Below are 14,840 nucleotides of genomic sequence, written 5' to 3'. Positions count from 1 at the left end.
GGTTGCTAGGTGAGCCAGGTCTTGCTCTACCTCATGGGGGTCATCCCACTCATGCCTAGCCTCCCTCTCATAGAAAATGTCCTGCAGTCTGGTTTGCGCAGGGCTCCCGAAGCCAGGCTCTGCAAAGGACTCCCATAACAAGCCAGGACCATCAAATTCTTCTCCCTCTGGCTTGTCATGTTCGGCTGTTCAGGGTATATACTGTGCCATATACCACCAGAGCGCCTGGTAGGCATCCTCCAGCCATAGCTCCTGCCATAGCCGGTGCTCTAGTTCCTTCACCCATCCCTTCAGGGGCTGCTCTCCCAGGAAGGGCATCCGCAGTGCCAGTCGTGTCTGCCATCGCTGCTCTTCACTGGGGAGACTCTTGCCCCGCTGGTACTGTACGTTATCCAGGGCCTGGTACCAGATGCCTTTCCTTAATGCATCCCGGTCATCCATGTCACCCTCATTGTACTCCACTGCTGGTTCCATCCTGGTGCTGTCAGGGTCGCTGTACTCAGACATGCGTTGCCCTCAAATTGTAAAAATCCAAAGCAATGGTGTTCTGTAGCTGTCCTTCTGGCTGTAGGAACGATCCCGCCGCTTGCCACCAATTGTAACGGACCGTTTCAGCATATGAGGGGTTAAAATCCGTTTAGGCGATAATCCCCTTTTCTCAGAAAGGCACAGCTACTGTAAAAGCACCAAAACTCACGAACTGGATATAGATGAATAAGGTAGCACTCCAGCTGGAACCTCACAAATAGCTGCTAGCAGATGAATAGGAAAAGCAGATATCAGCTTACACTCCTTAGCAATCAATCTCCAACAGCATACAGTGAATCCCCCCAAGAACGAGACAAGGCTCCGTGTTGAGGGTCAAGCAGTGGTCTGAGGTGCTGGGCACCCAGCCTGGTTTTTATTACATGAGTACACATACAGGCCACACCCAGGGGGAGGCATAAAATAACCAATAACATAGATGTTACCTCCCACACATCCCCTCCCCTTAGTGTGACACTTAATCCCATTATGTGTACAGTTCAAAATATACTTTTACACAACTTTCATAACTTTAAAACCATACATCACATTCACATAAAAAACATATCCACAATCAATCCATTCAGGGGAACAACATATTAAAAAATGGCATGAATCAGACCAGGGGTTCAAAAGTTAGTAAAAGTATATTTTATTCCCCCTGGCTCAAACAGTAAAAGTAAAACATCCCCACAATGCATCCTGGCTTCCTCCCTTCTGCCCTGGAGATAATTGGAGAAGAAATCTAATTATCCAGGACTAGAGGCAGACTCCATTAACCACATGGTTGCAAAACAACATAAAACTCTTTAAAATACATAAAGTCATATTTTATACATTAAACACAGACATTTAACATATCCCCAGATAGCTCAGGTCTGCGTGCACATTATTAGGTGAATGGCACGCAGACCACACAAATACAGTTTAATTGCCATGGAGCCAAAGTCTTTCCCATAGTCTTTCATTATATGAATAGGCTCCATGGCATAGCTATCTGGGGGGTATCACTGCTCACACAGGGCAAGTACCGAATGGCCCCACTGTATTTAAAGGGCCAGAATGAGTGACATGCACTCTGTTAGGGCCGAATACTGTTTGTAAAGGGCCCAATCTCCCAGGGCCATAGTCCAAAGGCAGCAGGCGGGCAACAAGGCTCCTCCAATACAATGTGGCGAGATTGGTTTCGTCACAACTAATGATATTTCTCTTACTGTAAACGGTGTATTCAATTCTTTAAGCTGTTCTTTTGTAATCTATTTCATCTCATTGGATTTACTTGGTTCCTGGTTTAAATCTTGAATATTATAACATTTTTGATAATAGGTATTGAATGCCTCTCCTATATTTTGGGGAGATATTTGGTGACCGTCTTCTGTTATTATTTTATTTATACATTTTGCATTTTTTCCCCCTTTCACTTTATTAGTTAGCATTTATCCGGTTTTATTTCCCTCATTTTCCACCAATTAGTTATCATATATTCCAGATTTTTTTAAAGTTATCTTTCTTAGAATATTATTTATCTGTTTTTGTATATCCTCTATCGTCTGGTTTAGAATAATTGTGGGAGATTCCTTATTCTTTCTACTAGTTTCATATAGCATATATAAATCCGGAAGTTGTGTTGGATTTTTCCTTTTAATTTGCGTTCTTGTTTTAATTTTTTTGTAATTCTTTATTTTTGTTGTGCTGGGTGGTACAGAGGTAAGTCAGTATACATTATGTGGATTGCAATGAGGTAACATGTCTAGTTAGAATAAGTGCATACATATGTCTGCACATTTTTTTTTAAAGACAAATGTAGTAGAGGAACACAGTGCAAATTGGATAACACGTTATGGCATTGAATAAACAGGCGGTGTGCCTAAGATTAAACTCTATAGGGTAGATAGTGATCGATGAGGGGTTAACATGCTGTGCTTATAAGGTTAATATGAAACGACAAGAGTGCTGCACATTTTATAGATAACAATAACATCATGATTTTAGGAAGTTAGAGCCTAACATGTCAGTATATTGTAAAAAGGAAGTACCGTAGGTGAAAATATGAGTATGCTAACTGACTGATTAATGATAGTGCCACCAGGTATTGAACATAAAAGAGAAGAAAAGTGGGCAAATCATATATTGCAGATGGTTAATCTGTGACAAAAGGATTTGGTGGGGATTGAAGTAGCCCAGCTGAGAGCACAGACCAGGCGCCACTCAGCCGATGCCCATGGATGGTGACTCCAAGCTGTCCTTTCTGCCGTCTGTTCCGAGGAGGTCTTTCCCTCTGACCCAAGCCAGACAATAGTCCTGTGTTGCTTCCTCCATAAGGTTAGCCAGGACTCTTCTCTGCCTTTCTTTGGTCTCGCAGACCTGTTGATTGAGATTGGCTGCATCAGGTAGTTTAAGTCGGGGAGAGTAACAGTCAGTGTTAAGGCCTAAGCGATGAGGGAGAGCCGACCACCGCAGTGGCTTCTTGTGCCTTCTTTTCCCCCATGACCCTCTGGGAACATGTTGGAGGTGCTTGTGAGAGATGAGTCGCTCAGCAGGACGCCTTCGTGGGATCGTGACTCGTTTAGTGGGGGTAGTGGTAAGTCTCCAGTCGTATAGCTTTGCCAAAAAATCTGCGCACACTCGATCAAACATCAGTAGTAGCTGATCTACTGGACTTTGAATTTGCGAGAAAGCAGTCATTGTCGTAAGTCTCAGCAGGGCAGCCATTTTGGCGGTTAGGCCTTAGCACTCTGAGAAGCTGGTCAACTGGAGGTTGTTATAGGATCACCTCAATACACCAGTAGGGACCGGGATATACTGACCAAGCTTTATTTGCCAGTTGCGAGTCAAATAATCAGCACGGTGTTCCACAGGGTTATGGTCAATCTTTTTAGCCAAATTAAAAGCAACTAAGGCTCAAAACAGGCTCAATACGTGGGTTTCCCTGAGGAGCTCTAGCACCATGTGTCTGTCTCGGTTAGCAGTCAGGCCCCGCCCCCGTTCCTATTTTTATTAACTGCCCTCTTAGAACTGATTTGAAGGCGCACCATACCATGGGCACAGATACCTCCTTATTTTTATTATGTTGGAAATATTCCTTAATATTTTCTTTAATTTGTTTAATTTCTTTATTATCGTTTAAAATACGGTTGTTCATGCGCCAATTAGTTATTTTTCCTTCAAATAGGTAGGGATTTTAGCTCTAATGTAACTGCATTATGGTCTGCCCAAGATATTTCTTTAATTTCTACTTTACTGGTGATTATTGGTTAATTTAAAATTTCCTAAGAGATAATCTATTCTCGAGTAAGAGCAGTGGGTTTTAGAGAAACGAGTATAATCTTTCTCTCCCGGATGAAAAATTCTCCCGAGATCCAATAAATTGTAATTTTTGACTAACTTTGAGAATTGTTTTGCGTCATTCAAATGTCTTTATTTTAAATCGAGGTACCAGATCTTGATACCCTATCTAAGTACGGGTTGATTATACTGTTGAAATCCCACCCAATTAGAATCATCCCTAGTTTCATTTTATCAATTTTTGAGAATAGATGGTTTATAAATTTGATTGTATGGCTGTTCGGTACATATATATTAACAATAGTGTATATCTGTTGTATTTTACAAACTATTATTATATATATTGCTTTCATGTCAATATCTTTATATATTATCTTAAAATTGAGATCTTCTGTAACTAAAAAGGCTACACCCCTCTTTTTATTCTTTTCCAATGATGCAGTCATTTTAACTGAAAATCTCTCTGGAATACATTTTAGCAAATCTGATTTTAACCAATGGGTTTCTTGTAGGAGAATTACTTGAGTTTTTTTTTATTTTTTATAAGTATTCAAAAACATTTGATCTTTTAAAGGGAGAATTTAATCCTTGAACGTTTAAGGATAGAAATTTAACCATTTTCTGATTTAGTTTCTGACAATATTTAAATTCATATTTTATCAGTCAATAAACGGTAATACAAAATTGCAAGCAATATCCTTTCTGCTGCCTGGTCCATCTTTCATCAAGGGGAGTACAACCCAGTATTTGCTACTTTGTGCCATATACAAGAGCTGGAATTTGTAGGCTCAATATCAGGTGAGCTCTGCTTTATATATTATCACCATTTGTCATTTATACTGAACCATTGGTATATTTATTTTCTTTCTTTTGAGCATATCCATCCAAGTATTTACAGAAGGGAGTGTGCCACCTTTAAGCCTCACAAGTGCTATAGATTGAGCCAATTATTTCTACGCTCCATATCATGTGACGGCGCTAAGTTTGGAACTCATCCACAATTGAGAAATTGAAAACACCATGTTGCACTATATATTTTCTATATAGGGAGTGTACTGAGCATATTGAGTTCAAATGCTCCTTTTTCCATATACAGTATAGGGTGAGTGTGTTTACAGTATTTTACCAAAACACATACTTTTTAGAGCTCCACTTACATACTCATGTTTTGATTGTGTCACTTTGTCACTCAGTATATTGGTCACATAGGTTGGCTATTTTCGTTTTTCGTTTTTTTTATTCACTAGAATTTGGTGTTTAGTGAATAAATCCCAAATTCTTGTTTTTGGCTCTGATGACCTTTTGAAGCCTAGCTGTTCTTGTTGTCATCTACATGGCACTTTGGCTCAACTCCAGACTTCCGTAATTAATAGTAAAACAGAAATGGGCCCCTCACCTTAATTCGGCTGACAGCTTCTTGTGCTTGCATCATGCGCACATTCTTAGAAGGGGTCTTGTCAGAGAGCAGCTGCGTGGAGCCAAGATAGTTGGCAGCAAAAATAATTCCGTCAATTAGGTCTTCTGGGTCACAGGGTCCAGGAACTGTTAGGAAACATGCATCATTACATTGGCTCTCGCTTTTCAATCCCTGTGGCTGGACTATAGCGAACATCACTACAGAACTTCCAAATGCAAAGCTACTCACACCCTGAAATGCAGGTACAGAAAACTGCAACCAAGTTATAAAAAAAAACTATTCACATTTCTGTTACCTAACCTGTTCCCTGGAATCTTCACTGACTATATAGCAAAAATATAGGGTTATTTACTAAACTAGGAGTTCTGGAGAATCTACAAAGGAAATGCTAATTTAAGCAAAAATAGCAGATCGCTGGAATGTTTCCAGTTTTACTTCTGTGGCCAAAAATATAGAGTCCCAGTATAATTTCTCCAAATTATCATTTGCGTCATATAATAATCAGTTTAATAAATAAATACCACATATCTTAAGCTTGGTATACACAGACATAGAAAACAATGCAATATCAAAGATCTCCATAATACATTTGTAACAAATAACTGAAATCTACAGGTGAAAACCTATAACTTTCCCAGAACTCTTATCTACATCTGGTTTCTGAGTTTTAAAGGAACACTAGAGGGTCAGGAACACAAACATGCATTCCTGACCCCATAGTGTTAAAACCACTATCTAGCGCCCATGGTTCCCCCTTAATATAGCAAAATCTTACCTTTACTGCAGTCTTCTTCTGCTGGCTCTGCTCCTGATCTGCCTGCTTGGCTGACATCATCAGAAGTATTGAACAAAAGCCAATCACAATGTTTTCACATAGGATTGGCTGAGACTGTCAAGGAGGCAGATCAGGGACAGACCCAGTACAAGCCAAACACAGCCCTGGTCAATCAGCATCTCGTCATAGAGATGCATTAGATAAATGAATCTCTACGAGGAAAGTTTAGTGTCCCCATGCAGAGGGAGGAGACACTGAATGGCAGTGATGCACACTCTGCAGCACTGCCCTAGGAAGCACCTCTAGTAGCAATATGAGGAGTGGCCACTGGAGGTATCCCTAGGCTGTAATGAAAACACTGCATTTTCTCTGAAAAGACAGTGTTTTCTGTAAAAAGATTAAAGGGACTGATTATACTCATCAGAACAAATACAATAAGCTGTAGTTTTCCTGATGACTATAGTGTCCCTTAAATGTGTGCAGCACCACTATTAAGGAACTCTCTGTCGCATAATATCACACCTTTAATGTCTGAAACATTAAACTAGCTATTTGTTTACTAAGGTTTTTAGTAATACAGAAAAATCTGTAGTGCATGATAAATTCCAAGTGTTCATATTTAGGAGGGACTGTCCATCCATCCCACCCCAAACAACAGCTTTTTTAATTTGGGTAATTTTTAGTAACTATAAATGTTATCATTCTTTTAGGAAAACTATTGCCTGTGTCTTGGTGCATAATCCTTTACATTGGCAGATCACTAAGGCTCGGCTGATGAACAAGTAACACTAATTACACAGAGATACGATGAAAACATTAATAAAGTCATTAACACTCATTAACTAAAAGCAAAATATTAAAACCAAACACATTTAGTAATATAACAATTACACTGGCTGCAGTGAATATAGTAGAGGTAGCACTCTTGCAAAGAATGGGTTAAAAGAAAAAGGAAAAAAACAAAAAACTTAAATCCGACCTCAAGGTGCAATGAGATGCAGATTTGCAGTCTACATGTGGCAATTATTCATTTGACATTTCAAATTATAATTAGCCTCAATTTTGAATTCTTACCTTCCACATAGGTCGGGAATGAAGCCAAGCTTTTTCTTGACTGTAATTAAGACAAACAGTGTTTATTCTAAACAAAATCAAGAAACATGAACCCAGCAGAAAAATTATGCCATGCAAAAAAATAAAACACCCCTCACACAGACAACAAGTACAGACCAGTAGTATTTTGTTAAGAAAAATTAGATTGGTTTCAAACAATTAGAGGTTATTTAGAGAATTGTGTGCAGACTTGTTTATTAGTGTGTTTAGATAATCAGGGAGCTGAGGATTGCATTTGCAGGCTCCTGTTGCGGATGGTGTGATAACACTGGCAAACACTGCATGCTACCTCTTGAAGTAACTGACTAGAAGACTGTCATCAGGTCTTTAGAGAATTTCCAGGGGGCTGAAATTAAAATTATGGTAATATGTATTTATACCTCAACAAAACGCTCTTATTATCCCCATGAAGCAAAATAAAGATAAGAAACAACACAAACGTAAGTAATTTGAGGGCAGCTGCTATCAGCATGGGTTGATCAAGGTATTATTCTAAAAGCCTGAGGATGGATAACATGCTGACCTAACTAGCATTTTGAAGCAGCAGTGAACACTCATTTTATTTTCTGGATTTGTGGATAATCATGGTTCTGCAATCAACATATGATGGCCCTGTCTAAAAAGGGCTCCCTGCGCGGAGGCCCATTGGGGTGACAAGTATCCAAAGAAAAGGGGGGAAGAAGGGGAGTAAGAAAAATAGAAGGAAAGTTTTGCTCTCAGTAAGTGGTCTTGTGCCCAGATTATTGTGTCTCTCCCTCTCTACTCGTGGTGTCAGAAGTGTTGTTGTGCAATAGCGTCTTAAAGTCAACGGAGTCTCTTGACAAAATCCACTGAGTCCTGATATTCAGGTAAATTTGGGGTCTCTCATTGCTACAGAATATCAGATATTCCATAGGGCGGAGTTCTTCCATTCGTTGTATCGACAGTTCCATCGATGGAGCGATGTCTTTCTTCCAGAATAAGGGCACCAGCCCCTTGGCGACATTCAGGATTCGTATCGTCAGTGAGTTTTTTGCGGATGTTTGGGTTTTAGTGTGATGTAAGAGAATCAGCGCTGGTCTGAAGGGGGGTGGGTCGTCTGAAAATCTTTGCATGATACTGTAGATCTGTTTCCAGAACGGTTTTATTTTTGAGTACTCCCACCATAGATGAAGTAGGGTGCCCAGCTCTTCTCCACACCTCTAGCAACTGCTATCTATGGTTGGTATCATTGTATGTAGGGACTGGGGAGTCTTGTACCAGTAGGTTAGCAATTTGTATGCAGTCTCTTGTGTTTTACTGGACACTGAGCAGTGTAGTGTGAGATCACAGATTTTGTGCCACTGTGTGGTAGTTAGTGTTTCTCCTAAGTTCTCTTCCCATTTCCCCATAAAGGGAGGTGCTGGTGTTTTCTGCTGTGTAAGGAGCGTAATGTATCAGGTTGATATCCCATGTTCTAAAGAGTCATTGTCTGTGCAGATCACCTCCATTGGAGTAAGATCTCTGGTCAGAAGGGGCCTCTGTCGAATAGAGGTGATGAAGTCCGTCAGCTGTTTATATCTGAAGCATTGCATGAAGTTAGGGCTGTCTGTGGTAAGCATCTTAGTCAGAGGATTGATCTGTCCCTCTGTAAACAGGTGTCGCGCCTGGGGAATGTCTGTACCTATCAGCCCCTGAAATGGCTTTGTGTCTAGCCCTGGAGGAAAGGCTGGGCTGTAAACAAGCAGATACAAGGGCGTTGGGAATGATGAAAGGGCCAGCTTTGAGGTCTGGGTGTGCCATACCGTGTTGGTTGCCTTAATGAGTGAGTGTCTAGCTACTAGTTTGGCACTGTGTGTTGGTTCCAGCCAGGGCATGACTGCCATGGGCCGGCCCACCTGTGTGGCTTCTATTTCTTTCCACAGTTTAGTCACACTCCGTTTGGATCACTCTACTATCCTTAGCAAATAAGTGACTTGACAGTATAGCTTAAAGTCCGGGAGAGCCAGACCTCCCTCTGACTTCGGCAGTGCGAGGATGTCGTGTCGTATGCGGGCTTTGGATTTGTGCCAAATGAACCTCAGGATCAGCGTGTGCAATGTGACAAAAATGTTCTTGGAATGGTTATCGGTATGGTTTGAAACAGGCAGAGTGGTAGGAGGTTCATTTTGACTATCCCCACCCTGCCGAACCACGAAGTCACCTGCAGTTCCATTAAAATGTCTTTACAATATTGGGCTATGTATGCTTCTGGCAATATTTTAGTTGCACTACTATTGTTAAAGAAACCTTCTAATGTTAAAATTAAATATATTTATTTTTAATATTATAATGTTACTTTTTGATTTAGGGTCTCTCTTGTTATTTATTTAAAAAACATTTTTATTGAGGCATGGAAGCTGGGTGGTACAGAAAGAAGAAAGGGAAATGTACGTTTGGGATACAGTTTAGGGACATCACAGCATAATTTAACATTTCCTAGTTCTTAAAGCCTCGTTTTATATTAATTAGGTGAAGTAGAAACATGCTAAACTGTTGCGTAACGTAGGCATAGTTTACACAGTGATATTGCTTGCAGTAGGGCAGATATGTCCTCTCGTTGAGCAATTAATGAGTGCCCTGCAAAATAGGTGGCATAAAAGACTAGGTAGGCACAGTTGTATATTAGTCATGAGAAAACAGAAAGATTGCTAGACATTTTTTCCTAACTACCATTCCTAATACAGGCTAGTTGCAGCATTCGTCTATTAGAAAGTTATCATGCTAAGCTGCCATCCTGCTTAATACTACCAGCTATGGGGGCATATCTATTTTCCTAGGTGAGTCAGCATGTCTGCACAAGAGTAGGTATATTGGGTAACATGACTCCATTCCGTAAACTTGCAAACATTATTAGCATCTGATACTCAACAGGCTATGTCTGTCGATCATTAGATTAGATGAACTGATATGGCTACAGTTGATAGACCATTACGCAAAGAAAACATCAGGTACTAGAGTAAAACGTGAAAATAAAAGTAAAAGCGTGTGAAATAGGCATGTCATAGACACAAAGTAAGGCACATCGGCCACTTCAATATTATAGTAAGTCCTTTTCGGTGCTTTGCGGACTCAAGTTGCGGGTTGACGTGCCATCCCCTTAGTACGATGAGCGAGTTATCATCCGATACCCCTGAGTGGCTATTGCTCTTGTTTGGGTTTAGTCCTGGTGGGGGGCTAGTGCAGCATCGTGGAGGTGAGACACCACTTCGGCCCCAGCGTTGTGTGAGAGCTGGTACCCTGCTGCCACGAGCCTGGGAGCTGTTGAGGTCCAGGGTCTTCCCTGTCGGGGTGGTGCGGTAGGTTGTGCGGTCAGGCGCGGTCGGTCGTCGCTTTAGCCTTGAGGCCCTGGCACCTGTGTTGCCGGTACCTGTGGGTTGCGGCCCTGGTTCCTCTCAGCCTGGGTGTGGATCTTGTTGGGGCGGCTCAGGTGGGGGGTCGTTTTGTGCCCTGAGGTGGTTTCCCAGTCCCCCTCTATGTGTGCACGTGGTCCTGTTCTGTCGGGATAGGGGTGGTCAGAGCTGGTTCAATACAGGTCAGCAGTTTGACCCAGAATCTGTCAAAAATAACTGCAATAGAGTCTCTTCATGCATTGCCGGGGTCTGGCAGATCCTGCTGTTGCATGTGCGTGCTGCTAGAATCTTGAAATTTTAGGTAGTCCTGAGCCCGTGTAGTTTGTGAGGCCTGCCAAGTCCTCCGCAGGGTTTGTGGTGTGGGGTGCTACTTCTGGCGGGGACCGGGATATCCCCCACCAGTCCATAGGGGGTGGGGGGGGCCTGTTCGCTTGGGACTTGCAGCAGTAAGGGGAAAGCAGCCGTCCTTCCCCTCCGCTGTCTCCACTAGATCTCTACTTGCGGTAGCTGTTCCCGGTTGTTCAAGGCGTCGAGTTTGGTATCCTCAGGTACCCACTGGCTTCCCCCATCCGCGTAGCTGCATTGCATGGGGTTTCTAGCACTGTAGCCCGAGTAAACGTCGAGTGAGTAGCCCGTGCAGCAGGAGATCATGCTAGGCACGACTTGTCAGCTTGCTGGCTTGGCTCCGCCCCCCCTCTTGTTATTTAAAATAAACTTTGAATACCCACCAATTCTCAGTCCAGTAAAAAAAAAAAAGTCGAACTGCTGCCTTAAACAAGATAAACACAAACCAATGCAGCACTACAAATGTGTTGGCAAATATATATTTAAAACCAGCAGTTCCATTATGGTGTCTGATGTTCTCCGAAACCAATAGAAGCAGAAGAAAACCTCATTGACTGAGAGATGTTTCAGTCTCAATTATAAAGGTGCCAATTTTTATTAAAATTAGTACTTTGAAGTCTGTCACATTTGTGACAGTTTATAAGACACATAATGCATTTCACCACGCTGAAGTCCTCTATGTGTGTGGAGTGCTCCTTTTAAAAATTATGCTCAACCCTTTATTCCACAGGAATAAATAATGGCACAAAATGCACATAAGAAATGAACACAACAGAATCACAAGGTGTAGGAAAGATACCTCTTTATTTGACGAGGATTCTGTAGAATCACAGGCATTTTGATGATGTCTATTTGTTGATTCTGCTCCCTGGGGTGATGAAGATTCTGGAGAAGGAGACTAAATATACAAAGAAAAAAGGAACAGATATTACAAAAAGATAAAAAAACGCAAACTCCTAATGCACACAGACATTGTGGGACTTCACACTCAGCATTGTGATAGCAGGTATATAGTCTACTAAAGCAAGCAATCTTCATGGAAATATAATTTTTAATATGAACACGCCAACATCTTCCTAAAGCTTACATTCAGCCTATAAGAAGTGAAAGATGACTCTTCCTCTACTTTAATCATTCTATGACGTCTATGAGTGTGTAGTCTGCCCCAGCTTGCGAACTTAACTGCATCAATAAATTAAAAACTGATCTCTAACTGCCTCAATGTAAACAGAAATTGATAACCAAAAGTGAATTGTTCATAGTACAGAATATAATGTTACAATTTAAGGTGGATTACTCCATACAGATCTTGTAAATAAATGCTGCGTCAATTTAAAAGCTACAGCTTGGTCTTTGCTTCATATCAAGCAGGGCCGTCTTTAGCGTGGGGCAAACGGGGCAGCTGCCCCGGGCCCTGTTGCTCCTGGGGGGCCCCAGAGCAGCTGCTCCGTGGGCCCCGCGATTTGTGCAGCCCCCCTTGGACCCGGCAGTGCGGCTGCACAGAGCCGCACAATCCCGCATGCTAAAGAGGGCCCCCGGGTGGCCCATGCACAAAGGGCCACCCGGTGGGCATGTGCCAGCAGGGGCCCAGTCGGGCGCTGTTACGCTTAAACAGCGCGACCGGGCCCCTTCCTGTTCGGCAGCCGGCTGGGAGGAAGTGAGTGCCGCGCGTCACTTCCTCCCATCGGAGATTAGAGCCGCACAGGAGGAGAAAGGCAGGGAGGAGGGGAGTTTCAGAGTGGAACTCCCAACTGCCTCAGCCTGCCACTGGACTCCAGGGAAACCACCCTCCAGAAAAGGTAAGGGTGGTTGGAGGGTGGCTAAATGTATGTTAGTATGTTTGTGTGTGTATGTCTGTGTGTGTGTGTCAGTATTTCTGCCTGTGTTTCAGTGTGTCTGTGTGTGTCAGCATGTCTGTGTGTGTGTCAATACTTCTGTCAGTGTGTGTGTGTCAGTATTTCTGTGTGTGTCAGTATTTCTGTGTGTGTCAATACTTCTGTCAGTGTGTGTGTCAGTATTTCTGTGTGTGTCAGTATGTCTGTCTGTGTGTGTGTCAGTACGTCTGTCTGTGTTTCCATGTGTCTGTGTGTATATCAGTATGCCTGTGTGTGTCAGCATGTCTGTGTGTGTGTGTCAGTATTTCTGTCAGTGTATGTGTCTGTGTGTGTGTCAGTACATCTGTCAGTGTATGTGTCTGTGTGTGTGTTTGTATGTCTGTGTGTCAGTATGTCTGTGTGTATGTCAGTATGCCTGTGTGTATGTCAGTATGCCTGTGTGTGTCAGCATGTCTGTGTGTGTGTCAATACGTCTGTCAGTGTATGTGTCTGTGTGTATGTATGTGCGTCTGTGTGTGTGTCAGTATGTCTGAATGTGTGTCAATATGTCTGCCAGTATATATTTGTGTGTCAGTGTATGTGTGTGTCAGTATGTATCTGTGAATGTTTTAATATGTCTGTCTGTGTGTGTATGTGTCAATATGTCAGTGTGATTGGGGGTTGGGCGTAATTGGGGGGTTGGTGGATTGAGAGGGTCGCAGGGCCGAGGGGGCCCAACAAAATTCTTTGCCCAGGGTCCTATTCATATTATAGACGGCCCTGATATCAAGATATTTAAACACACACATCTCAATGAAGCTATTAATATATTTTGCTGATCATTAGACACACACTTTTCAATGTTTTGCAGCAGCCAAATCTGAATGCATGATTGCCATTAGTGCTCACTTCTGTCCTATAGTCCTGGGTTTGTTTCCTTGTTCCCGGTCCCAGTGAGAGTATCATCAGAAGCACTTGAATTTGTGCAAAAGTTCTGATGGTCAGAGTGCCTCAGACAAACAGAGGGCTGACATACACAACGATATATGTAACTGTTGTATTAGGAGTGTTTTAGAGCCTTTTCACACTACAAAGGTACAGCTCCACTATTGTTACACTTATCTTTCATATATTATTATGTATAGTAAATTACTCGTAGCGCCATTTATTCACTTGCCTTGTACTATTTTTATATTATCGGGAAAAAAAAAACAATAATTGGTTGACCCCCTGTCTGATTGACAGACAGGGGAGTGTAACAAGGTTAATTTATAAAATTGCCAATGTCTATTGAAATCTGCACTTTGTTTGTAAAATGAAAATAAAAGAGGACACACTCTTCAGCAAGGAAAAGTGTGCAATGTATTTGCAAAGTGAATATTCCTATAGTGTTGTGTGAGTATTTAGTACATGACTGGGCATTGTGTGGTCCAACAGCTAGTGTGCTGCCATTTGTATGTACAAAGGAGTAGTTTTGACAAACCAGTGAACCGATTAGTAAACTAAACTAGATCTTAAATATGTAAAGAGGTTTTTATCTCTGTTTTAGGATTTTGTAGGTTTTAAAACTTGGTATGTAGGAATTTAAATGTTTTTATTTTTTAAGGCAAACGGAAATATGGCACACCATATTTATGCAGCACCAGCTTTGTGCGATTGTCACTGGCAGGAACATCTTTTATGCAGTTACAAGACAGAATTAAATTTCCTAGGATATAGATGGTCTCTATGATTCCTGTACAGTTTTCTGCATTATGTATTGTAGTTATGATCCCCTATATGTTACTACAGTATGTAAAGAGAGAGAGGTCAATAAAGTCTTCTCCTTAAAAAATAACCATTCGAATGGGAGTGTTCAGGAAGAGATGATCTGTTGACAACAGAGCACTTTCCTGAATTCACCCACCTACCCACTGGAGCCCAAGTGCTAGACAGATGAGGTGAGCCATAAGAGGGTGGAAAGTCTTCAAACAATCACTGTTTTTTTAATGTCAGCTGTACTGCCTGTCACCAGTAAATGTAACTTGTCCGGCACTCCATCTGGCCACATAATGTCAAGATATATTTTAGGAGTTTTTTTAGATCAATGACCCCATAGGAAAGCATTAGGAGGCTAGTGCACATGTTGCGGCCGATGAGATAGTCCCTCTGATCATCTGATTGAAATAGTGGGGTTTTGCTCCATTATTTTGCAGAGGTGTCACTGGAAGCTGTAG

At 41.8% G+C, this 14,840-nt stretch overlaps 1 protein-coding gene across 1 annotated transcript in view; it reads right to left on the bottom strand.

The window, feature by feature from the left end:
* Nucleotides 1-14,840, bottom strand: part of APBA1 (amyloid beta precursor protein binding family A member 1) — a 198,199-nt gene that overhangs the window by 38,737 nt on the left and 144,622 nt on the right. The window contains exons 3-5 of the mRNA XM_063455056.1: nt 11,610-11,708; nt 7,077-7,116; nt 5,207-5,352 (exon numbers count right to left, since the gene is read on the bottom strand). Of these exons, the coding sequence (XP_063311126.1) occupies nt 5,207-5,352; nt 7,077-7,116; nt 11,610-11,708 (285 nt within the window). The remainder of the gene's footprint in view (nt 1-5,206; nt 5,353-7,076; nt 7,117-11,609; nt 11,709-14,840) is intronic.

This window comes from Pelobates fuscus, chromosome 5, assembly GCF_036172605.1.
Source record: "Pelobates fuscus isolate aPelFus1 chromosome 5, aPelFus1.pri, whole genome shotgun sequence".
NCBI lineage: Eukaryota > Metazoa > Chordata > Amphibia > Anura > Pelobatidae > Pelobates > Pelobates fuscus.
This window is presented reverse-complemented; position numbering and strand designations above follow the sequence as displayed.